This window comes from Bemisia tabaci, chromosome 9 (genome assembly GCF_918797505.1).
Source record: "Bemisia tabaci chromosome 9, PGI_BMITA_v3".
NCBI lineage: Eukaryota > Metazoa > Arthropoda > Insecta > Hemiptera > Aleyrodidae > Bemisia > Bemisia tabaci.
This window is the reverse complement of record NC_092801.1, coordinates 3,641,319-3,666,913: the sequence shown is the minus strand read 5'-3', so window position 1 is coordinate 3,666,913 and position 25,595 is coordinate 3,641,319. Positions and strand designations below refer to the sequence as shown.

At 36.6% G+C, this 25,595-nt stretch overlaps 1 protein-coding gene across 1 annotated transcript in view; it reads left to right on the top strand.

The window, feature by feature from the left end:
- The window catches only part of mv (lysosomal-trafficking regulator mauve), a 94,920-nt gene that overhangs the window by 45,084 nt on the left and 24,241 nt on the right, over positions 1 to 25,595 (top strand). Inside the window, exons 4-17 of the mRNA XM_019061635.2 lie at positions 6,145 to 7,578; positions 7,963 to 8,130; positions 9,056 to 9,495; positions 11,743 to 12,254; positions 12,681 to 12,770; positions 14,041 to 14,371; positions 16,152 to 16,274; positions 17,013 to 17,286; positions 18,945 to 19,101; positions 20,062 to 20,238; positions 20,823 to 21,091; positions 22,513 to 22,671; positions 23,348 to 23,615; positions 24,893 to 25,080. Coding sequence (XP_018917180.2) covers positions 6,145 to 7,578; positions 7,963 to 8,130; positions 9,056 to 9,495; positions 11,743 to 12,254; positions 12,681 to 12,770; positions 14,041 to 14,371; positions 16,152 to 16,274; positions 17,013 to 17,286; positions 18,945 to 19,101; positions 20,062 to 20,238; positions 20,823 to 21,091; positions 22,513 to 22,671; positions 23,348 to 23,615; positions 24,893 to 25,080 — 4,590 coding nt within the window. The remainder of the gene's footprint in view (positions 1 to 6,144; positions 7,579 to 7,962; positions 8,131 to 9,055; positions 9,496 to 11,742; positions 12,255 to 12,680; positions 12,771 to 14,040; positions 14,372 to 16,151; positions 16,275 to 17,012; positions 17,287 to 18,944; positions 19,102 to 20,061; positions 20,239 to 20,822; positions 21,092 to 22,512; positions 22,672 to 23,347; positions 23,616 to 24,892; positions 25,081 to 25,595) is intronic.

Here is a 25,595-nt window from a genome sequence, read left to right as displayed (position 1 = left end):
TGAGCGGGTGGTTTGAATTCACGCATCAAAATTATTGAATATCTTCGTAAGGAGTTGATTTCAGTAATTTTCGTTGTGCGCATCGTGTTCTACGTGAAATTTTGGTTAAGAAGCATGTATCAGAATGCTGAAATTCGTACCTTGTCTAGTGGTCCATCAACCCTTGTCACCAAGCTCACTACCTTTGACTGGATTTTCGTCGAACTAGACCGATTCTGGAGTTCTTTCTATCGACAAAAAAAAAGTTGTTTTTTAACCGTGGAACTTCAAATTTTTAGCATTATTCAATGGTAAAAATGTAAATTTTGCAACCCTATATTGTCGGAACGAGCTCTGAACTCAAGCTTAAACTTTCATTAAAGAATCATCCTCATCCCCAGTAGCATTGGCTGTTGAGAAAAGTTGTAAAAAAACTCGTAAATTTTAAGAGAACTTACAATTTACTGCAAAACCATTTGAAAATTACGTGAAAAACTCTTGAAATATTCGTATCAGGAAACCTTTTCGGGGCTTTTTTTACATAAAATTGAAGAAATCTTTTAATTAAAATAACACTATTTGTTATTTAAAAGAATTCCCCACAAGTGTTTTCTAAAACGAGTATTTTTAGAGTTTTTTGACTTAAAATTCACAAGTTTTTTACATTTTTTTTCGACAACTTTTTGTAGAATTTTTTTGAAGAGCCATTGCTACTGGAGATCACAAGGTTTCGTTCGGATCATATTCAACGAAATCCCGTGAGTTCCCCGAAAAGAGGGTTATAACGACGCAACGCGCTAATCGAGTCGCCGCGGAGGCAAGGAAAGCGAAAACGCCTTCAAATTTGTGTCTATGCAACACGGACATCCGTTTCGTACGAATAGTTGCATCAAGGCGCTATGAACAACGTCGCGTCCTATTCTGACGTGCTAAGGAAAAACGCCATATGAGCCTTTAGACGCTGCCAGATTTCCCTCACTAAAAACCGAATTTACCAGTAAAATTTTGAATATTTTCTTCCAAATTGTTCGGACGAATTCCTATGCAATTTAATCTAAAATATCTGAAAATTTCAGGGGAAAGTATGCATGATTGTCGTCGAGAATACATGTTTTTGTTTTGACTATTGATTCTTGTGTAAAAGTTTGCGAGAAACACGATGGTGCCACTGGTTTTCTCTGAAATCAACCCCAAAGCTCAAAAAAAGGTCTCAAGTTGAGGCCAAAATGGAGGGGATATCCCATGCTATCCTGAGAGTCCACCTCTACATCGAGACAAAACTCTGTATGCAAAGATAGGGAGCAAATACATTAGCAGTGATGCCGTGTTTTCAGTTTTAGAGTCCCCAAATAAAGTGGCAACCCTGCTAATGTATTTGCTCCCTATCTTTGCATGGAGAGTTTGTCGTGATGTAGAGGTGGACTCTCAGGATAGCGTGGGATATCCCCTCCATTTTAGCCTCAACTTGAGAACTGTTTTTGAGCTTAGGAGTTGATTTCAGAGAAAATCAGTGGCTTCATCGTGTTTCTCAAGAAATTTTACAGAAGAATCAGTAGTCAAATCGCAAATTCCTCACACATGCAACATCTCCGTTTGGCAACTCTCGAATGTTCATACGGCGTTCTTCCTTAGCGCGGCAGTATTAGCAGGTTGCACAAACGGGCTCTTCTTTGACAAGCTCGTTATTGCAATAAAATTGGAGTGAGTTGCAATATTGCTCTGCATCGCCAATTGCCTATCTTCCTAATATGTAGAACTAATTTTGCTGCTCTTTTAAAATCCTCATTTATCAACCAACTGAGGGAAAAATACTGCAATACCATGGTTTAAAATTTGCAATTTTGTTGCATTCATCTGCACTTTATCAATATCTCCATTGCACTGTGATACTTGAGCAAATGGCAAATAACTTTTTTTGAGTAATTTACTCAAATTCAACACTACCACATTGTTTTAACGTTTTGTGTCAGACTCATGTGGCTTAAGTCGTTATACATATAAATTCTGGTAAGCTCATTGTCACTGCTATTTTTGTCGATCTCTTGAAGCCAATTTTATTTCTCTGTTGACAGTACATTTGTAAAAAAATTGAAGTGAGGCTAACTTTGTCTAGAATAGGTACATAGCACCTCCAGAGCTTTTGTTAAATGTAGCTGTAGCTACCGCTTCTCAGCTTTTATGTCATTTTTTTGTGCATTAATACCAACCAGCATTGTTTTTTATTGCAATGTTGGAATAAAGTGTTAATATGTTCGATAAGGTAGAATTTTAAAAAGAAAGTGAAGAAAATTATGTAAGAAAAATGTGTTGAACTGTGTGTTCTATTTTTTGTTGCTGACCTTTCACCAAAGAGATCGTGACAGCGCTCAGAATCTTGCCGCAAAGAGATAATCTCATTTGCCAGTTTACAAGTCCCTTTCATGCTAATGAATTTAAAATTAGTTTTTTGTGAAGCTTTTTTCCTCAAGAACGGAAATTAAATCTAAAAATAGATGTCTATTCTCATAGTATTTAAGAAGGGCTATGGTCTGAGCTAGATAAATGTCAGGAGCCTTTATATTCACTTGTGATACATTCTTTAAGTTGACTATGCAACATGTTATTTGGTGCATTTTTATTTAAAATTTTCAGTGCCTCTCTTCTTTATCTAATCACATGAAAAAATGATTGTCCAAACCTAAAAAAATGCAAGCGAAAAATCAGCTCAAAGGAAAGTTTCATTTAACGGTTTTCCTCCCGGCTAATGAGCCGTCAGTCTTTCAAAGGTACAAAGTTTAGGAACAGTGTACAACGTGTCTCAATTTTTTTCTCTGATATTGAACACGTTTCTAGCAAGTCGGGGGAGTTTTTAATGGCAAGGCATGCTAAAAGAGAATTCAGGCCTTCTTATTTCTGACACATGATGATATATAAAAAAAAAATTGATATGATTCAATAATTGGCGACAAAAATTGATTTTTTTTACAAATGACTCCTTTAATTTTTGGGATCGAAATGGAAAGAAATCTCCATGATGACGTTACTGCCTTCAATATTAGTTCTTTCAAAATTTGACAAAAATGGTTTGATTTCAATAGTTGGCTGATTTTAATTGTCTTCTGCTTCAAAAATTTGATTTTGCCTTTAAAGTGACCCCATAAAATTAATGAGATTTACTCGATTATTTCCACCAAAAGATCGATATCTGAAAGTGATCGATTTGATATTGCCAACCAAAAGCAAGCTACCGGTTAAAATTGCAACTTTATGCCTTCTATCGGCACAAAAATGGTTTCTTTTGCTTAGATACCAGAGAATGTTTTTAGTTGAAAACTCATGTTCCAATTGGATGCATTTAAAATTTAAATTAATAGGAACTATATCCATTTTGTCATGAGCCTTGTTACGCATTTACTTGTACAGATCTTTGGGCTCATATCGGAATGGATACATTGCAGGCAATTAGTCAAATCAGGCATTTTATCAAATGCCTCGGCAAATAGTAAAATACTCTTACTAAGTTGAAACCCTGATAATTTTCCAAAAATACAAATTAATTCATTGCTCCAGTAAGAAAGAAATCTATGTTAAAATGTGCATTGTACAATGGTATTTCAAACGATTTTTATTAGCTACTAAATGAACATTTAGCTTAAAGTTTTAGCTTGAAAATACAGAATGTATTACTTAAAAGACAGATATTAAAATTTTATTATCTAATTATATGAGAAGCATTTGAAGAAGAAGAAGAGAAGAAACAAGAAGAGTTTGTACATTTGATGAGTTATTTTTCCCGAAATATTAAAAACTCATGAGCTCTTCACCTTAAAACATAATTGCATAAACTGTCAAAATTTGGCTATCTGCCTGGGCATTTGATAAAATGTCTGATTTGACTAAATACCTGACAGATACAGGGTGATCCAGGGTTAAGGTGATTCGATGGACGCCATATTTTGTGTCAGAACGACATGCGATATATCGCATCAATTGGTTCCATTTTTTCAATTACTCGTCATTTTTCTTGAATGTTGAGATGGCAATTCTGTTGTGAGGAGACTATAGAATTCACTTACCAATTTTGACAAACAAATTCAATGTAATAAATGCGTGGTTTTTTTAGAGGAAAAATATCGCTTTCGATACTGATATGGAAACTGCACTCGAATGCGATATTTTTCCTCTGAAAAATCCACGCCTGTATTACGTTGAATTTGTTTGTCAAAATTGGTAGGTAAGTGAATTCTTTAGTCTACTGACAACAGAATTGCGATCTCAAAATTCAAGAAAAATGACGAGTAGCTGAAAAAATGAAACTAATCGATGCGATATATCGCATGCCGTTCTGACACAAAATATGGCGTCCATTGAATCACCTTAAACAGCCAGACTGCAGGAGCGTGTTCCATGGGTCAAAACAAGACTTTTTTGTTGTAAATTGAGATTTCGATTTTTTTTTTAGATCATCTATGAATTCAGGGCATAAAAGTACAGGGGAGTACAAATTTTCATGAGAATTGGATCACAACCGTTGCCAAAATTCAGGAAAAACGATTTACTTTCCGAATTTTTTTTGGGGGGGGGGGGCGTAGTTCGGACTAGGGGCACTTTTGGAAAAACCTTTATACAACAAAAAAGTATTATTTTGACCCATAAAACATGCTCCAGCTGGACCGGAACAACATGCTAGTCCTTTTGATTCAAGTGTGTTCAAGTTTTCAAGGCAGCCTCACAGAAACTTCCATCCTGGAACAACTTCCTGTACAACGGCATTATTCTTCATGTAGAGAGGTTCCTATTCCCATGGACAATAACTTAAAGCTTTTTCATTCCTCATTAAATGGACCTATTTCTGTCAAACGAGAACTATATGCATTACAACGTGAGCCTTGTTATGCATATATTCCTATGGGTCTCACGGCTCACGTCTTAATGCACATAGTTCCATTTGACAGAAATACGTCCAAATGGGCTCGCTGTGCCGTGATAAATTTCAGAGAGGAAGTGATGGAAAGAGCTCTAGAATTGGGTGCTTCCGTGTCGTCAGTGTTATCTATGTCTAGGTCAGAAAGGGCTTCTTTGTCTGATAACAGAAATGAACTTCATTGCGTCATTCGCAGGGAAGAGTGATTATTTAAGGAGTAACAGTGCCAAGAGCCTTTAATTTTTATGATCGACGATTCTCATTTATTTATGACCCAGTATCAGCATTTCACTCAAGGTTTGTTGTCATTTTTTTTTGTATTTAGCTAGTTCTATGTTGCCATGAGAATCGGCATTCCAGGCCCTCAAGGTGTGTCCAGATTTACTCAAGTAGCACAGTGCAAAGAAAATATTGAAATAAAATCACTGTTTAATGTAATTAAATTGCAATTTTTTTTCTGTGGAGTTACAAAATTTTCACATCATTCGGTCAATGATGTCGTCATGCCAATTTTAAACGATTAACAAAATGAACAAACAACAAAAATTGCATGCGATAAATGCTTAGAGATGTCCCTTCAATTAGTGGATAGGCAACATGCACACCACTCCGATGTGGTACCTGATAATAATATTAATGATCCACAAGGAAAGGGACTTTTATGCCTAGAGACTGAAAATTGAGATCGCTGTTACTCAGAAGAGTCCCTTACAAACATTTTGGCACTGGAAACACTAAGAATGGTCTACTCAAACCAAAGTTATCCACGTTTCAAAGATTTCAGTTTAAAACATGTTGTATGAAACTTACAACCCTCCCCTCCTTCTCCCTCCGAGAGAGGCTACTTGTATAAAATAGGAATAAGCAATGAGCGTAAAACAAGGTCATAGTGTGTAGGACTGGTCAAATTTAAGATTTTTCAGAAAAGAAATATTTGAGAAATTTAGGGAACTGGTTTCAAAAACCGACAATTTTTTTTATTTATCCACACTGATACTATTTCATTTTAAAATTTGGCAGGAGGCATTGACCCAGCACCAAAAAAACTAGTAAAAATGATGAAAATCCTCTTTTTTGCACTGGATTCTGGCGAAAGGTCTAGTTTTTTCATGAAAATCTGTAGGAAAAGTAAGAGGAAAACTTCATCGGGCTAAGATCAGAGGATGAAGAAATTAAGAAATACTCGACATTAAGGATGAATAAGAGCCTGTTTAATATAATTTTATCCTTGTTTGCTCACAGACTCTTCTTGTCTGTTTCAGGATGTATCCTATAGTCAAGAATTGGCCAGTCTCTTCATCTCGGTATTCGCCATCTGCAATGAAGTCTCTCAGACAGAGGCATCGAAGAATCCATTCATATCTCAGATCAGCAAAGCAAGCTTCCGGAGTCTCGATGATATCATCAAACTCAAGTCGCCACGGGTGCGCAAGAAATCAAACACCCACGCATTGTCCAACGACTCTGCCTCGTCTGGAAGTCGTCGAGCAGATAGCGGTCCTGGGCTGCGGTCCAAGTTCCAACGTAACTTGATCCGTGGCCCTGCAGGACGCTCTCCCGAAAGCAGCGACACGGATGTTGTCGCCAGTATCCCCTCTGATCCAAAAAGTACGCTGAACAAGAGCAGTCTTTTTAAACTGCGTTTCAACACAATCGAGCTGGATGATTTCCCGTCTATGTCGGAGAATGACAGCGGGGACAGACTTATGTCCGCAGGTCCTCATAAAGGCGCCAAAGAAAGTCTGAATCCTAATGATTTTGTTTCGAACAGTGTCAACATTGTCCTCAAAAATAGGCTGAATGTCTTTGAGGTCTCTCATCTGCTCATCAATCTTCTGTCTGAGTTATGTCTGGCTCAGAATATCGTCCTCACATCCTCTGCGGATAACCTCCAGCAGTTGGTCATCGTTCAAGCATTGAACTTTTCACTTGAGAATCTTTGCTCCCTGCAGTTTAATGCGGTGAAGAACAAGCACTACAGTCCGTCGCAAATTTACCTCCTCAAACTCGCTCTTTTGAAGCTACTTCTGCAGATTGTCCATAAAATGAAAGACCAGTCTACTTTCTCTGCGATAATCTTGAACTCGGGCGTTGTCCCGATTCTGATACGACTTTTGGAGGACATTGTCCCTAAATACCAAGAAGATAAGCCCCCTGTCGAACCACAAATCCTCCAAGAGTTCATTTTTGGGTCTCTGTATCTACTCATACTTATTTTAGACTATTTCCTCAAGCAGAAATCTTTCTTGCAAAAGGACAAAACTCTAGCAAACGACAAACTTTCAAACTTCCTGCAGATCTTTCAAAACGTCATCGACAGCTACAATGGGAAATTGGTTTACAAGATCATTGAAATTATTTTGAACTTCCCATCTATCAGTTTCAAAATAACTGATTATCGTATCAAAAAGCTTATCTTTTTGATAGGTGAAATGATAATTACTATAAAGCGGATTCGCGCCAAAATCAATCACAGTGAAAAATGCAAGCGCTCAAAGCATAAACAGTGTTTGTCTTCATTCCTGGCCGCATCTAGTCACCACCATGATTCCTTCGGTCACGTTTACACAAACACAATTTCTCTGCTTCCTAATTCGTCTGTGAAATACACCTGTGCTGTGACATCGCTCACCAACCTTCTTGTCAAACTTCTGAATGAAAAAATGAACAGTGAACTGTTTAGTTATATTCTTCAGGTTAGTATTTTATTCATTTCGTGGTGATGTGTAAACAAATAGAAAGATTAAAATTTTCATTCGAGCACTGTCCTATTAAGAGAACCAAGTAGATGGCTGAATGCAAAAACTATGTATCTTAATGGCAACGTTTAAAAATCTTTGGTAACATTTCGTTTTCTTGAGGAATTTTGTTGAAATTTTGTGGGCTTTTTTTTCAAATGAGTGAAGAAAAATCACAGAAAATCTCAACAGAAACTGTCAGTTTTCCTTCTAAAAATTAAAACTTGAGTAGTGACTTTCAGTCCTCGTCGACTGAGAGCCCTCGTTGTGTTTGAAAAAAGTAAGCATCTAAAATGTACCTATCTTAAAATGCCTCCTGTAAATTCTTTTTTTGCTCAACAGGTCTTGAAAATGTGTGGGACATGTTGTTGTTTCAACATTTCGCACCTGCTTGGCAAGTTTCTCAACATCCTCAGTCTTGATCCCCGTTGTATTGATCTAGCACTCAAAGTTCTCGAGGAAAAAATGTTCTATGACTTAGGCGTTATCGAAGGAATCTCTCAATGCAAGGTATGATTGAGTAGTCTTACTCTGAATTATATCACAGCCTAAAAAAGTGTAATAATTATCATAGCTGACTTTTAACTTCAAGCTTTGATTGTATCATTACATGATCTTACTTGATTCAATCTGAAAATTTCATCCATTTTAAAATTAATCTTTCATTCTTGAGGCTCTGAAAGTTTGACAATGGACCACTAGACAAGGTGTGACTTTAAGCATTATGATGTTGTTTTCTGATCAAAATTTCACATAGAACACGCTTTGTGTAACAAAAATACTCTAAAGAAGCGGTGCCATTTGCACATTTTGCTGTGAAATCAGGCATTTTGCCATGGAATTGGACATTTTTTTATGAGGCAACAACACTGAATCTCTGTAAACTGATGGCATTTAGAACTTTTTGTGCCCCTGAGTATATTATAAGCATAGAAAACTTGAAGAATAAGGTGAAAAATATTTTTTAAGTTTTCCTGAAAATTCGTATTTGACTACAGGAGATTTAGCAATGCCTGAAAGCTCATATCTCGTCCAGCAGTGCAGACCTGTGCTGCCGTGCTAAGGAAAAACACCGTATGAGCCTTCAGGCGTTCCCAAACTTCCCTTGATAAAGCACAAATTTCTCGGTAAACTTATGAATATTTCTCTGATAATTTTGGTCGCAATTCTACCGAAAAGTCGTGAAAATTTCAAGGAAAAATATTCATAACTTTTCTCAAAAATGAACATTTTATCTAAAGAAATCTGGCAACTTTTGTATGTTGATACTGCGTTTTTCCTTAGCACGGCAGTGCGGTCCAATATACATATTAATTCTTGTGTAAAATTTTCCTGATCAGGCACAATTCCATTGAAGAGCTGTTTGACGAAGGAAACAAATTGACGTTTGTCGTAGATTCGCCATCATGTGTAATTTTTCATCTCATAATTTCAGGTCTGTTTTGGGAAAGTTGCATCGCCAACGAACACTGACTCTCTATCGAGCTTTGTCAACTACAAGAAACTCTTCTTGTCTGCGGAGCCAAAAATCGCCAAACCTGTTGCAATCCACCTTCTGAAATTGGTGCCGTTCTTCATTAAGTCCATACAGCGCATCCTTCTCATAGAGGTGTTCTACCCCAGTTTTGTTGAAACCAAGTCAGCTTGCAGTCTGAGTGACCTCCAAAAAGCAGAGAAGTCGATCATGGCCAACTGTCTGTCAGCGTTCATCCACCTCATCAACTACGGGCAGCTCCATGATGAGTTCATGCAGCTCGGAGGGCTGAAGCACCTAGAAGACTTGATCACGATTCACGATTTCACCAAGCTCTGTGCGCTCATTTTAGAGACGATCATAGTCGTAAAGGTTTCGTCCAGCCGCAGCATCAAAAATAGGTATATTACTTCTCTCATTTGATCATTTGAATCGACTCATGCAAAAACGTCCACTGTCTAATACGGGATTTCACAATTGCAGTGGTTTCTTTTAACCCACGACGCTGATAAATAAGATCGATCTCTTATGTAAACATTTATTTATACTTAAGGGACTGTTTATAAAATTGTTCTACATTCCTAATGTCTTAAACCATCTTGCATCTTTAAGTTACAACCAAATTCTGAAACACTGTATTGGACATTCGGACGTTTTTGCATACGCTGATTCGTTTTAGTGTCGATGCAGTCTCTGAAAGTGAGGAGTTTTTCTATCTATGTAACTCTTCCTATGTTGAAGTTTGTAAGGAATAAGATGGTGCCTTTGACTTTTTCCAAACAAATCAAGTATCAGCCTCAAAGAAACTCTTAAGTATAGAAGAGTCCATCCTCATACTCAGCAGACTTCAATAGATAAGGTAATATGAATGGTGAAACTCCCAAACTGTGTATCTCGTTCGTGGTGTTTAAAAATTTCCACTTCTATTTTATTTTTCTAAAGAAGAACAAATGAACATCATTCATTAAAGTTTTTTCAAAACTTGTTTAGCACAGAGAAGAAAAATCATGGAAGATTTAAGAATTGACATTGAGTAGTCCTCCATTTAACATGTAATATGACAGGTAGTCTGCAATGTGGAAAACCGAGATGCATGGTTTTGGAGTTTTACCATCGATATGTAAGTAAGGTCACCATGTAGTAAGGGAGCAGACCAAGTGGTCTGTGTTTTGCATTGGCCTTCGGAAACGTTACCCAGAGCGAGAAGAAGAGTAATTTCTTGTAGAAAATGGCTCAAAGATCAGGATGAGCGCATCAAGAAAGTCTGAAATACACCTCTAACCTCACAATCTGAGTGAGAAAAACTGCTTTTTTGAGATTCCCGCTTCGAAAACGGTAATACGGCACAGGTGAACATTTCGTAAGAGGAGTTCTTCTACCCATTCTTTACGCACCAGGATGCTACGCAATTTTAACATGACTGACGCTTTTGCATGCAAATCCTGAGGAAGCGGCATGGTCTTTATCAAGGCAAGGAAAATGTTAATATAAACATGCCGGTTGATAAAATGATGATGCGCGTCTCGTCACATGTGTTTTGGCGGGTGGCGTCGGCCAAGAAATGTTCACCTGTGCCGTAGTATCGTTTTTGAAGTGTAAAAAAAACACATATTTCTTACAAAGATTGTGAAGTTAGTAGTTAATTTCAGACTTTCCCGATTTACTCATTATGATTTTTGAGCCATTTTCTGCAAGAAATGACTCTTTTTTTTGCTCCTGCTGAAATTTGTAACAGACCCATTATAGATTACTATTCCAGACTCATCCCTAAAAGAACTCATCTGCGGAGGGAAACTAATGGCATGTCTTTTGTTTCAAAAATCGTTGTTGTCGCAAAAATTTGTCCCAGGAATTTTTTGGGAAGCATGAAAAAAAGTAAAGAAAAAGCATGAATTTTTGATGATCATGCACTGGTGCGCACCCTGGAAACTCTGAAAAATTAATTAAGTGTCGTAATAAATTAGGCCTTGTCTCGACGGCGCAACTGTTGAGGGAATCAGGTGCAACTGTTTCGAGTTTGTTGCCCCAACCGAAGTTCCCTGTCTCGACGCACAAGCAAGTGTTCCTGGAACTTTTAGGCGGGAATATTTGAACAACACTAATTTTTTTAGGTTAAATGATGTCAATTGAGGTAACTGAACTGATAATTATGAACAGGAGGTGAATATTTTTCGTTATTTCGACCAGGTATAAAACAAAAAACAATAACATAACACAGATATGGATAAAAAGAAAATATATTTGATAAAATTTTATTTTCCTGCTGTAGTGATATGCTACAAACGAAAATATAAAATTAATACTGAAATGTATACAAATATTTCTAAATAATAACCGTTCCGAATGAAATAAAACACCCGTAATAAACTCCCGCTTCACGTGTAACCAGCGTTTATCAATTCAAAACACGAAGGTAAACAACTGTTGAGGTTCCAGGTTTCTGACCTTGAAAGTTTCACTTATAAGTGAAACATTTTTGAGACACTTCCTTCCTTCAACAGTTGCGCCAGCTTCCCTCAACAGTTGCGCTGTCGAGACAAGGCCTTACTTTTTTTCTGTTTGTGTTTTATTTTGTGAGAGGATTGAAAGAGAGGAAAACGAACATAGCACGCTATTTCACAATTTTATCAAGTCTCGATCTTTTCCAGTACGCAAGAGTATAAATCTTCTCGACGGAGCTCTGAAGCGGGTTTCAGAACCCGATCAAACCTTATTGAAATGACTGTGAACGAGGATCTCCAGGAGTTCGAGATCATCATATCGCATCTGAAACTCGTCCAACAAGAGTTCCTTAGCATCCTCTCTGACTGTCGCTTTGAATCCTGCCCTAACAACCCAGAAGAGACAATTCATAAGATGTCCATCAAGGAATCGCTTCTCAACAACCTTGACTATAGTCACACAGAAAAAAGCACAACCTTTGATGTCATCCTTAACGACCTCAACCAGCAGCCGACAATTGTTTTCTGCGACGCTCGGAAGCTTGCGAGCTACACGAACCTGCTCAACATTCTCTCAGAGCTGTGGCGGTCCTGCACCAACATCATCTTGATGAGCACTTCCATGGCTCAGAGTTTCACCAAGCTTCTCGCCAGCCAACACTGCTCTACAATGACTTGCATTCTATTAAGACTGATTTCTAAAGAATTTTATGTCAAAGGTAAGTGACTGTTTCGATGAGATTGGTTTGAATAAAGTAGTTAGTAAAAGTGAACTATGATTATTAAATTTATTTTTCAAGCCTATTAACTCTAAGATGACAAAATATAAGGTACATTTTCAAAAATTAATATCCATTCTTTCTTTTTAATATTTTGTTACTCTTTGAAAGATAGAATTTCTAAGGATTCTATTATTTTTACAGCTTTTTTTTGGTAAAAATTTGAGAGTATGTCATCTTTGTTCCTGCAAGATTTGAACAAGGGAAGCCACTTTAATTATTTTTTAACATCATCATAATTTACAACGGCTCAAATCTGCAAAGAAATTTTGTATCAACAAGTAACGTTAACGAAACAAACCCTTTAATGGGAAATTTTTTGCTATCTATCATTTCATGCTCACCCTTGATTTCATTTTGTTTCAGCCTCTGGTGAATCAGTCAAATTGAATTCCCTTCATTTTAAACTGCTGGAGGCACTAATTCCTTTGCATCTAGCTCTCTCGCCACCTGCAGGTAATGTTTCAAGCAACTGTTACCCAAAGAAATAAATCCTTTCCCATCCATTTCTTTTCATGGGTCTTTGTGTTTCTTAAGAAACATTTTTCAATAATGGATTATAAGAGAAGGTGCAAATTTAAGAAATATCATATATGTTTTATGATAAAAGTTTCATGTAAATCACGATTTGTGCAACAAAACTTCCTAAAGTAACTCCTAAAAGTAACTTCCTAAAAGTAACTCCTTAATAAGATACTAAAGTTTTTTGTCGCCTAAATTCAAACTTCATGTTCCTAAAAAACAGTAATCTAGATACTTGCATTAAATTGCACACTAAAAGGCCTTGCAATATGAGAATATGGCAACCTTAATCTCGGTGCTTCAGCTTAGCTTCGTACGTTGTTTTCAGTTTGGGAAAAAATGACTTTAGATCAACCTATAGTTTTATCAAAATGTATTGGAATCCACTGAGCCCCCACATGAGGGGCCACAGGTGTGCAGGGAGTACCACCACTCATTGTCACCGGGCCACCTCATACATAAAGATCAGCAAAATTAATCCAGGAGGTAGGGAAAAGTGAAGGAATAGAAAAACAAATAATTTGACCAACAGCCATAATTGGATTGCATTTAGCAAAAAGGAACCAGCATGGCTAGACTACAGTGTTGTAAAAATGTTGCTTCTTCATTGCTGTCTTAAAAATCTCCCAAAACAGCAAATAGTTTTGGCCTCCCACATAAAAACTGTTAATTTCATAGGAAAATAATTGCGTTAATTCTAATATGGTACACACATAAAGTAGTTCTACAAGAAAAGGAGAAGTTGCATGATTTTGAAAACACTGTAATTACGCTGGCTCCTTTTTCCTCAATGCGATCCAATGAAGAATTTGCACACACAAATTTTATTGCTTCTTCTGAGAGTGCTTAATGAGCTGAGTTTGCAGTATTTTTCTGACGTGGGAAATTGGAGGAAAATAGATTTAAAAGTGAGAAAATGTGCTGCCTTGTGACGTCACCTAGTGGCATTTTCCATTTAAACACATGTAGTTTAGCAGATTAGGTTATTTTGTCATATTTTCTCCAATAATTGTCCAATTTAGAAACCAAAGATATCTCCGTACTCAGTTTTTGTAGTAGTATCATTTCAAAGATGAAATTCACAAAAGTTAAGACACCTGCAACTTCTCTATCGTACAAAAATATTATGGATCATCATTTTTAAGTTTTGCGTGTTCATCTATTTCCTACTGATTTTTCTCCAACCTCCTTTTGGTTTTCTCAGAAATAACGAACATGATTGAAAATGAGCTGAAAAGCAGTCTGACATTAGTGATAAAAAGTAACCGCGTGACAATACGTCAGATCTGCGATTTGCTGACAAAGTGTTCTGTCAAGATGACAAACCGCCGACCAAGCACCGCCTCAGCAAGTATGGTTGTCTGCAGTAAGTCTATGAGCTACATCTTTAACGGCATGGAAGAGGAAGTGCTAAGTCGTAAGCGCCAGATGATGGCATTCATTGACGAGCGTGTAGAGGAGATTGCAGACGAAGGGTACGAAGCGGATGTTGAAATTCCAACATGGGCTGACTCTGATCAAGATTTATCGGAGAAGTAAGTAGATGTAGATATTTTGTTTTATTGTTGATCAGTCAGGCTTGTTACCTATCACATTTACCAATTGAATCGATATTGTATCGTAACTTATTGATGTAGAAAATGAAGCAAAGTCAGAACATTTTTCAAGTCCTTTAAAAGTATTTGAAATTTTTAGCATTTTCCCATCAAACTATTTGAAGTTCAGAATTTTGAAGTTTTGTCCGCAATTCTGACAGAAAGCATTAATGGAATTTTATTACCACTGTTTGAATTTCCTGATTTTTATTTTGAAAGGTCAAAACAAATCTAAGTGGAGGTTTTGTTCAAATGTGGAGGGAAGTCAGGGAATGATCTTTAGAAAGAGGCAGGGAATTTGAAGATTTTCAAGTCGGGAAAAAGCACAATAGTTCTGGGAAAAATCAAGGGATTTAAAAAGGAAGAAATAATGGAAACCCACTTAGACAATAAAATTACTCCTCTGTTGATGTCACCGTAGCGCTCATACAAGAACAATTCTTCAAATTATTAATTTGAATTATTATTTATTTAATTATTTATCTATTTATTTATTTATTTATTTTGCAGTCGGTACATTTATTCCCTTTAAGGGATCGTACAAATCAGATTACAAGTTAACAATTGTTTCTAACAATCAATAAAAATGTAACAAAAATGCTTTTAAGAAATGATTTAATTTCGGCAATGTAAGAGCAAAAATATGAAAATGACAAAAGCGATGGATTATGGCTAGAGATTTGAGAGGTTGTCAACTACGAGGTCTGTTAGATTAGAAACCGGATTTTGGTCATAACTAGCCCCAATGCGTCCAAATTACGTTTTCTTGAGCTTTTCTGATAGCTGAAAATATATTTAAGAACGCTACGTTCACAAATTTGAAAAATCCTAATTAGCTTCGTTGGTATGTGGCTTGAAGTAAGGCAACCTCAAGGGTGTTTTGCGATTTTTATGTTTGACCGAACTTGTCTCTCTTTTTTCGGTCTTGTACTACATTTTCCAACCCACAAGGACGATTGGAGTTTCGTCTTCATATCATAGCCGTACACTAAAGTATTGTCACCGAAAATTATCCTATCCAAAAATGTAGGATCATTGTTAGAACGTTCAAGCAGCTGAAGGGAAATTGACCTTTGGTTGGATTTTCGTCCAACGGACAACCATCAAGGGCAAGTGTACCTGAAACTCGATGCATGTCTACATATTCTATCAAAATTGTATGTACAAAGCCTTCAGAAATATTACTCTGTTCAACAAGCTCGAAACGACCATTTTCGAGTACGTTTGCCCGCACTTCTTCCACGTGACAAATGTCAGTCGCTGTTGAGGGTCGATTCCCATGCTCCTCATCTTTGACGAACTCCTGACCAGTTTTGAATCGTTAAACCCATTCAAAACAGTGGGAACATCTCATACAATGATCATGGTAAACTTTACTTAGCATATACCAAAAGTTTCGGTACAACGTATACCGAGTTTAAAACAAAATTTAATGTTGAATCTTTGCTCTATCAGTGATCGCATGATGAAAATCGCAAAACGCACCTGACTTACTCGTATTCAAGATGACACAGAATAAACACTGATCAAAATAAACAAAATCTGTGAACATAGCGTTCTTAAGTATATTTCCAGCTATCAGAAAAGCTCAAGAAAACCTAATTCGGACTCATTGTGGACTAGTTATGACCAAAATCCGGTTTCTAATCTAACAGACCTCGTAGATTACAACTTTTAACATTATTTTTACAACAATTTAACAACATCAACTATATTACAGGTCGTTGGAAGACAACTGCAGCCATCGGTCCTCTTCAATCTTGTCAGAAGAGCGGAAGTACATCCTCCTTTACCCACAGCTGTGCATTCTCCTTTTTGATCTCCTCTGCTCTCAGCAGTGCAAGTATGTCTCCCTCTCTGCAAATAAACATTCATTACTCAGCGTAATTCTTCTGGGCGATATTTGCTGAATTTCAAGTCTAAGAGGCTAAGCCCTACTATCATGAAACACTTGCCAGGCATCACTTTCATGCTTTTATCAGCTCTCAATAACAGTGTTTCAACATGTTTATCCTTATTTTTTTTCAAATCTAATGGACATGTACCAACATTCTAACTTATCATTTTTAGAAACATATAAATCCAAAGCTGTTGATTTTGTACATGATTAGAAATTTGAAACATTGCAAATAGAGGTAAATGGTTTTCTTATTTTATTTCTCACTCTGCCACATTTTTATCAAAGTAGGTATTAATCAGTTGCCTTGTTGTAAATATCTACCAACATCACCAGTTAGCAAAAATGGTGAATATCGTGTAATTGTTCTTTACCTTTCCATTATTTTATCAGAGCTCTATGTTTACTAAAGTATGTAATTTGAATCCTGAATCTCGGATAATTTTAAGCTGTGCTGTGGGCCATTTTGTATAAAGTAAGACCTCAACTTATTGTATCACGATTTAAAGAACTACATGATTAAATAGATCAATCTTTCGGTCCCTTCAAGGGCTTTGTAATTCAAATTAATGGAGTCCACGATTTAACGGATCGATTCATCAGTCCTGTAAAATCAGATAAATCGAGGTCTTATCGTAGTGTTTTTCACTATTAATTATTTCTTTCTTTTCTTCGTTATCACAGAGAGAAGAGCAACGATGAAAGCACTGTGTATTGCCTGCAGAAAATGCTGGCCTTGTGCAAAGATCACCCGATTAATTGTTCCCTGCTCTCAGAGTACAATTTCATTCTACGGCTCATATCTGGCTTCAGTCAGCAGCTGTCGACAACCCACCCATCACCGACACCGCTCCAGCTGATACTTGTGGATTTCTTCTTCCATCTTGCACGCCATAACATCCAAACACACCATTTGGCTGCGTACTTCGAGCTTTTCAAAAATGACAACCCTCCGCTTGTAAGTTCGATACAAACTGAGTGATTTATATCATGAATCGATATTGATTTTCCAATTCTTCCAGGATTGATGTAGGTTGGTGTGCTGGAATTGTCCTTGCCACATCAAGGGATGAAAAAATAGATAGGAGTCATTTTCACCGAGAATTAACACCAGCATTTAGAGGTTTTTTCGTAATTTAGGCATTCCTCGGTAGATGAGCATATGAGACTTCCACTACTACTAAGATTGTGCAACGTAGTTCTCTACTTGTCAGTAACTTATCCCACAGTTCTGTCATGAAATTTTCCCTGAATATGCTCAGAGTTTTTCCTCACTATTGTAAGGAAGTAAGTCGACTGTGAATGAATTTCATGTGCTGCAAACACTGTAAAAAATTGCAGAATCTTAGCACTCAAGCAAGCCTCATATACCCTTTTACCGAAGAATGCCTCAATTAGTTGTATTCATAAAATACTTATCTGACTAGCTTGACCAACTTAGCATTATTTTATGATATATTTTTTCTCCTAGTATTATTACATTGAAGAAACATCAACAGCCAATTTTTTTATGAATTTTTTACCTTTACAATCTCTGCAAGTATTCATTTAATAATTAAGCTTTTTTAAGGTAATTTTTCCTGATATATCAGACATTATTTCAAATGCACTGTTCCAATCTTCAGCATCTATGAATGAAATTTAGGTTTCTTGATGAACTGAATACGGATTTGACTTTTGGATGATCCTCCATAAGAATACTTTAATTTGATGATCTCTAATGAATAAATGTCATGAGAAGTCATGCAATGAAATTAGCTATGGTTAGAAAGTGAATCAAACTAAGTGCTACAGAACAAAACCAAAAAAATCGAAAACATTTTTCAACCGAAATCCACAAGTAGAAAATTCAGAGACCTTTTTGGAGAAAAACGGGTCCATTGCACGCTAGAGTTATAGCCTTTCTCTATGTAAAATCGCACGAAAATATTGACAAACTCACCAAAAAAGTCTGAAATCCACTTCTTAATGCGCAATCTGCCTAGACTTTTACACACTTTTTGAAATTTCTTGCATCCGCAGGCAGTTTTTCATCGTGGCCAGCAATCAGGTTTGTCCAGATAGAGATGCGCAAAAACCTAAACGAAGTAAACAAACAATCTTGCAAACTGTTACATGCCGTTCTTACGTATGATTTTTATTGATTTAAAAGTTTTGTTCGTGCAAAACAAATAAATGAAGTGGAAACCAAAGCTCAAAAACACTTGAAATCATACAAAGAAGATAAGTTTACAAAATTGTTTGTTTGTTTTGGTTAGGTTTATTTTTGGTTTTTGATCGTTTTTTACAAGCTTCCCACCATCTCTTTCTGGGTAAACTGGGTTGCTGGCAACTAATAATAACTACCCATAATAGCAGGAAATTTGAAAAAACATGTTACCAACTATGCAAATTACATTCTAAAGAGTGGATTTTAGACTTTTCTGATCTGCCCATCCTGACATTCGCCTGATTTTTCCAATGAGGAAGCCATCCACTCAGTTGTATATTTTGTGTGCAACAGACCAACTCTTTTCGCCGCTGTATAATTCAGTCAAAAACAAAATCTCTCATAGCTTTGATTCTTCATTTTATCCAAGCTCATTGCTTTCATGGTCTTAATTTGTAATTTTTCAGGAGGTTTTGCTGTCCCCATTGCTCGGACTAGCTAACTCAATGAAAACCCAGCCAAGTTACATTCTTAATTTCCCGTTAGAGTTGAAAGATCCGCCCAGAGGAGAGAATCCAGCAGAAAAAATGTGCAATTCAATGTGCGTTGGCCACCGTTCTGCAGGTATTGGTCACTTTTATTGTTTTTTTGAATTTTCAACTGTTCATATGTATCCCGTACATAATGGCCTTTTCAGTTGGCTTTGAAGTCTCTTCAATGCCTGAACACAACTGAAAAAGAATAGGACATCATTCACGAGCGTTTCATGGGTCTGAAAAGGGAGGAGAGCTGAATGGTGGGAGGGGGAAACTTTATTATATCAGTTACTGCTGTGGCCCCTCCGGAGTTCTATTTGCCTAAAACAACCAGGGGGAAAATAAGCGGCTTCTTGGGTCTGAAAAATAGTGGAAGGCTTCAGCCCTCCTAAGCTGCTCCAATTTTCCTTGGAAGCTGTATCCTAATATTATCAAATGTAAAGATGAGGAACTACTTCTACAAAGGGAATTTTAACATTTCTACTGAAGTTGCGAAAAAGGCACTTCTCGGTTGCAGTGTTTCAGAGTCTCCTCTAATAGTTCATTCATTGCAAGGAAAGTGAATGCATCCATTTCACTAAAAATTTTACTGAATATTCCTTATGATTCTACAATTTTCTATGGAAAAAATTCTGGAAAAATCACCCATTAAATTCTTCTCCGAGAGATTAATTGGCAACAGAGATTCTGTAACACCACAATTGAGCAGTGCCCATTTTGCATCCAGTGCCTCAATTGTAATCATTAGACAAGATATCTATTTTAGCATTATGATGTATGTTTTCTTATCAAAATCTCACTTAGCGCTTACACTGTGCAACTGAAATCATTGTAAGTGAATCCTAATCAAATATTATTTGATGAAACTTCCTGCTCATGAAAAGCTTCTTCAGTTGAATCGCACTCTAAATGTTACTGCGACAGTCTTTGTGATTTGAAAACCTCAAGCTCAGGTATTATGTGGGTGGTTTTGGAAATGACAATATTTTCCCGAATCCTCTCACTTTGACTGAATTATTTTTTCCTGAAATGCTGATTTGATTTTCAGGAATTTTGTCTCCGTGGAACATATCAGCAGTATGCCTTCCCGTGAATATTGACTGGGGTTGGTCAATGTGGACAGACAAGTTCTCTGTCTCATTGTGGCTGCGCATGAGAAACAGACAGCTGATGATGCGGCAGCCAGGAAGTATCTACACATCAGCGGAGTCCATCAACTCTCAAGGTTTGCTTAAAAACTCCTTTTGTTATGATATGATTTGTCTTAGATTCAAATTAGTCTTTACTTTGTAAAATTATTTTGGTTCAAAAGCAGGTTCTTGAAGTTTATTAATTTACAGCGAGGATGTACTCCTTTGAGGCATGAAGTTTGAAATTATATGAAAGATTATGCCTTTCAGATCTCTTAAGCAAAAACCAATCTAAAAAATCTAGACCAAGTATTATTTGCTGATGCGATGTTGAGCAATTAACCTTTCACCAATCAAAAATTGATCTTAACACTGAAGAGTTGAGGAGCCGTAACCTAAAATTTTCCAAAATATTAAGGATGCTGTACTCTAGGGTGCAAATACTTCCCAATCATGCGATCATGACTGTGTGAAAAATGAAAAGGCTGTGAGCATTGGGAAAGGTCAGCTTGCATTAGCCTTAAAATCGTGTGTTTCTTCAAAGATCGTAGTGAAATTCTCATTCTTTTGCAAAATTGTGGCAGTTTATGATTTAAGGACAAAAGAAAATTCATAGCTCGAAAATTTCAAGAAAAAAGGATTTGTCAGCATAAATATATAAATTTCTCTTTTTTTTCAGACTCGGTATTTTTCAATGGAAGTCTTATCAGTTCAGAATCCGGTGAATCTTTGATCCACATCTTCTCGATAGGACACGACTCTTTCCTCGTTGAGTTCTGGGGCAGTAGCATCTCCGATACCCTCCACATCCGACTCTCATTGAACGATGGCTCTTCACAGAAAATCTTGACCGAGTCTTGTGTTGATGGAATTTTGCCACCGTCACTGTGGCACCACCTTGCCATCAATTTTAAAGACACCATTCAAAAGATGCTTGTTGTGATAGAAGTATGTTCTTGGTTTTTTTTTGTGTTTCATATTTGGTTTTTGACAACACTGAATCTGATTCGTCCCAGATTGTCTGAGGTTGATAGCAGATAAAATAATATTCGTAACCGTTCTCCCCTGAGCATCGTGATGATTTGGTTGAAATAATTGAGGATAAGTGAGAAAAAGAGCCCCTGTGTGAAAAAATTAATTCAAATTAACAGGGTTGCCACAGTCAGGGAATACCTGAAAAACTGTGAAATGTCAGGGAAAACCTGGAAATGTCAAGAAGAATGACAAAAGTGTCAGGGAAAAGTTATCAAGTCGCCTTTATTTGCTTTTCAGAGTGAGTTTAACCGTTTGAACAGCAGATTTTGTGTTTTTACCAAAAAGTGACAGGGAAATGTCAGGGAATACCATTTTCTAAATTCTGTGGCAACCCTGAATTAAGTGGCAGCTATTTTGCCCACAACTTGAATCAGACCAAAACTATTGACATTTGTCTCAGGGAAATCAGACAGGACCTTGTAAAAATTCAACTTAGCGAAAAATTTGTCTTACGACGTCTACTTTAGGGGTATTGACCAATATTAAACCTAACTCTAAGCCTTTCAGCATTAACCTCACTATTGCCAAGTTAGGATTCGCATGTTGCAATTGAGGTACATTCTGTCAAGAGTAGGTTATAGCAAAGGCTACAAGCTCAATTTCATGGAGGTGCCTGGAAGCTAGAGCAGAAAATCATAAGTCGTCAGCAAGTCGTCTTGGGGAGCCTCATTGAACATTAAATGTTTTCAATCAAGTCTTTCAATGAGCCTGTAGATAAGGTATAAATTAAAGTACCAAGCAGCATGTTTTCTCTTCAAAATTTCATGAGAAAATAGAATCACCTGACGGGAAGTCTGAAAATCAACTCTTGAAAAAGAAATAAGTGTTTTCAATTAACATTGGTTTAATGGCAAAAATATAAATGACGTCATTTGTATAATCTAACTTCCATTTGATATCTGTTGAAAGGTTTTGTTTAAGTCTTGTTCAGGAGTTGATATCTGAACTTCCTGTTGTGTGAATTGTTTTTTATGTAAGATTTTAAAGAGGAAGCATGTGACGTTGACCTCTAGTTCAGACTTCGTCTAGAGGCCCATTCAATCCATTCTGTCTTATTTATTTAAAATGAAGGAGCATGGTAGTATTTAAAATGTTTAGGATGCAGTATTTTAGAACTTCTTCAATCTTCGACACAATTTTTTTTATATTACCTGAGGTTATCCACACAGTGATTCATGGAGGCACACTTAATACCTAAAAAATGGCTGGTTCAAACCATCCAAGTTATTGGTGAATGTGTCAAATAAGTTCCTCGTTTTCTAACTTATCACATTACTTTAAAATTCCAGCGGTTTTGTTCAAATTCCTAATAAGTAAGTTATATTTCATTTCAGGTGACGCTCATTGTGAATGGGTCCTGGGAAATTCAAATCCCACTGATGTTCACAGGTATTTTGATTAAAAAGGCGCGTCCAACCTGCATTCTGATCGGTGACACTAGGCCCACTAACAACATCTGGTCCCTTTCTAATTTTGGTCTCTTCCGCTCACCAGTAAGGCTTAAAATCGTTTTTTTTTAAAATTTACAGCCAATTTTAATGATGATTTCAATGAAGTAGTTTGAATTTAAAACAAATTAAAAAAGCTGACCCACGCGTAAAATGAATTTGAAAATGTTAATTGTGATCTTTATGTTCAGTATAAAATCTTGATTTCGAAGTATGCAGAATGGAGCTCAGTTTCTAAAGTTCTGCTTCAAAATTGTTCTCCCACAGTGTACAGAACATCACGGGACAGAAAAGATAGAAGTACCCTAAAAAGGACGGATTTACAGACGTACAAGATTTTTGTGTAAAACTTGAAGATTGAGCTTTGAAGGTTTGCAATATTTATGGGCAATATCCTGTATCACAAAATCTCAATTAAATTCTGCTAATGTCAGTTCATTTCTCTACAATTCCCACATTCTGCTTTCCAAATCAACATTCTGTTATCGTTTGCAAGAATTTGGCACTATCAAAATTCAAAAAGCATTCCACTACTTAGGAAAAAGTGAGGAAGAGGCAAAAAACCAAAGATTTCAAGACCTCTGAAACTAGATAATTTTTTGAGGAGCACAGGAAAAGAGAAGTAATGAAAAAGCAAGGATTTTTTATGATAACCCACCAGCAGTCATTCTGCCTCCTTTACATAGTCAGTAATCTGAGGGATTTTACTCGACCGTTCCAGGTTTTCAACAAAGAGCTTGCCCTCCTACTGTGTGCCTACGGTCCAGACTTCAGCTGTTTAACAGAATCCAGTGTTGGCGATCCTCTCCCGAACTTCATCAACCTCATTGACAAGAAGAATTGGGCTGCAGTGAATTGGGCCAGTATTCTGAGCAAAAACCTCACGATGAAAAACCTCAAGTCCCTGCAAGAAAGCCTATTTGTTCTGTATTCAGCACGCGACCCTAACTCTTTCTACATATATCAACACTCTTTATCCGGCACCACAGGTAATCAATAATTTGTAATAGGTTGAAAAAAGGTTTTAGCGTGTGTTTGAAGTACAAAAACTCCACAAAGTAAGGAAATTGTCTTTCTGAATACGATTTTGAGATACAGTGGACCGCTAGACAGGGGACAAAAGGCATTTCTGTAATGATTCCGCTTTAAAATTTCATGTAGAACACAACTCGCGCAAGGGTAATTCCTGAAATAATTCCTAACCAAGATACTAATGTTTCTATTTTGACCTGGTTACAAAAAATTTGAATTTCCCACTCACAAGAAAAACCAGAGTGTGTGTGAATCAAATTTTGCACCATAATGGTTGTAGGAGGCTTATTAATCTAGCAGTACCCCTTAGCCACCTTGTGTTGTTCAAAGTGTCAACAATAAGCAACACCTGAGTCCAAGCGTCAAGATTGAGATATTTTTATACTGCAGAGGCTATAGTTGTGATATTTAGTGTGTGATTTAACCTGAATAGATTATGGTTTTTTATGAGTGGGAAGTTGGAATTCTTTCATCGAAAAACGATCATATTCTGGCTCAGAGTTACTTTCAAAATATTTTGTGAAACAAATCCTGCGTCACGGGAAATTTTTATGCTTTAATTCCCACCTTGTCTAGTCCAGTGATCCATTTGATTTCTACAGTTTCTGTGCCAAGAAACTGAAACCCTGATTGATCAACTCAGCAAGACAAAAATTGCGCTCCAGAAAAATTTGTTTTTGGTGCGTCAAGAGTCCTTTTTCATCCAGTCTCATTCAAATAGAACAATAGTAGTAGTGCCATGCGATTTCACTCTGACAGCGTTAATTCATGTTTTATGTAAAATTTTAATTAGAAAACGTATTGTAATGCTTAAATTCGCACCGTGTCAAGTGGTCCATTGAGGTTAGATTCCACACAAAATTCAACTTACCAAAATAGAGTTGGCTTCTTAAAAAATCCCTGCTCTAACGTCTGCCGTCCATGAACAACTAAAATTTACATTTATCTTGCTCTGTCTGTATGTAAATAGAGTATTCAAGACAACATTAAAATGTTGAATTTTCTGAATTATTGCTCAGACATTTTAAATGTTCTCTTACGTCTTTCTATTAAATTGAGTCTTGGACAAGTTTTATATTTTACATGGCTCAAGTATTCTCCAATCTAATGTCTATTCACCATGAGAGATTGCCGTTTGTCTGTTATTTACCTGAATCTCAGCCTGGAAGTGTTAACATACTTAAAACTTGCAGGGTTCCTGCATCGTATTTCATTTATAATAATCCTTTTACAGGTGTTATTGCTGCACAACCACCGAGCCTCTTCCGAATCAGCAATGTCGACAACCGAGCTAGTCAAAAAGTCCCTCTCTCAGCGACAGTCATGTGTATGTCCAACTTATGTGTCCAGAAATATTCCGGTTTCACGCAGGCATTGGACGCCCTTGGTGGACTCAATGTTCTTCTGTTTTTGTTTGCCAAAGTATGCTCTTTAAATATCTAGATTCATGCTGAAACTTAAATCTTGATTTAATGTCTTTGTTCATATTTCGTGCCTTCACTTTTTTAGGTTAATAAGTTTTAATAGAGACCTGATCCCCCCCCCCTCCAGAAAATTACTTAAATGGCCTTGTGAAATATTGGTTTTTTTTTCTCCTGAAAGTATTCAATTTGTATTGGTTACTGACGTGAATAATATTGAATGTTATTTTTTCTGCTATAGTAGACCAAAGAAAAAAAGAGACAAGACTAATTTTGAAACATGATTTTATTTGAAAATACCATCCGGCCAAAATTGCATTCGTTCTCTTTGTTTTTTTTTTTGTTAGACTACGTCTTTCTCTACTCTTGGAAAGATTCTTTGAACGTTTGAAGGGACGGATAACAGATACTGATAGAGGCAACTGGAAATAGATATTGATAAAAATACTGATAATGCCACCTGAGGGTTCCATTCATGATGTCATTTAGGTATATTTGGACTCAGAAATTTTTACT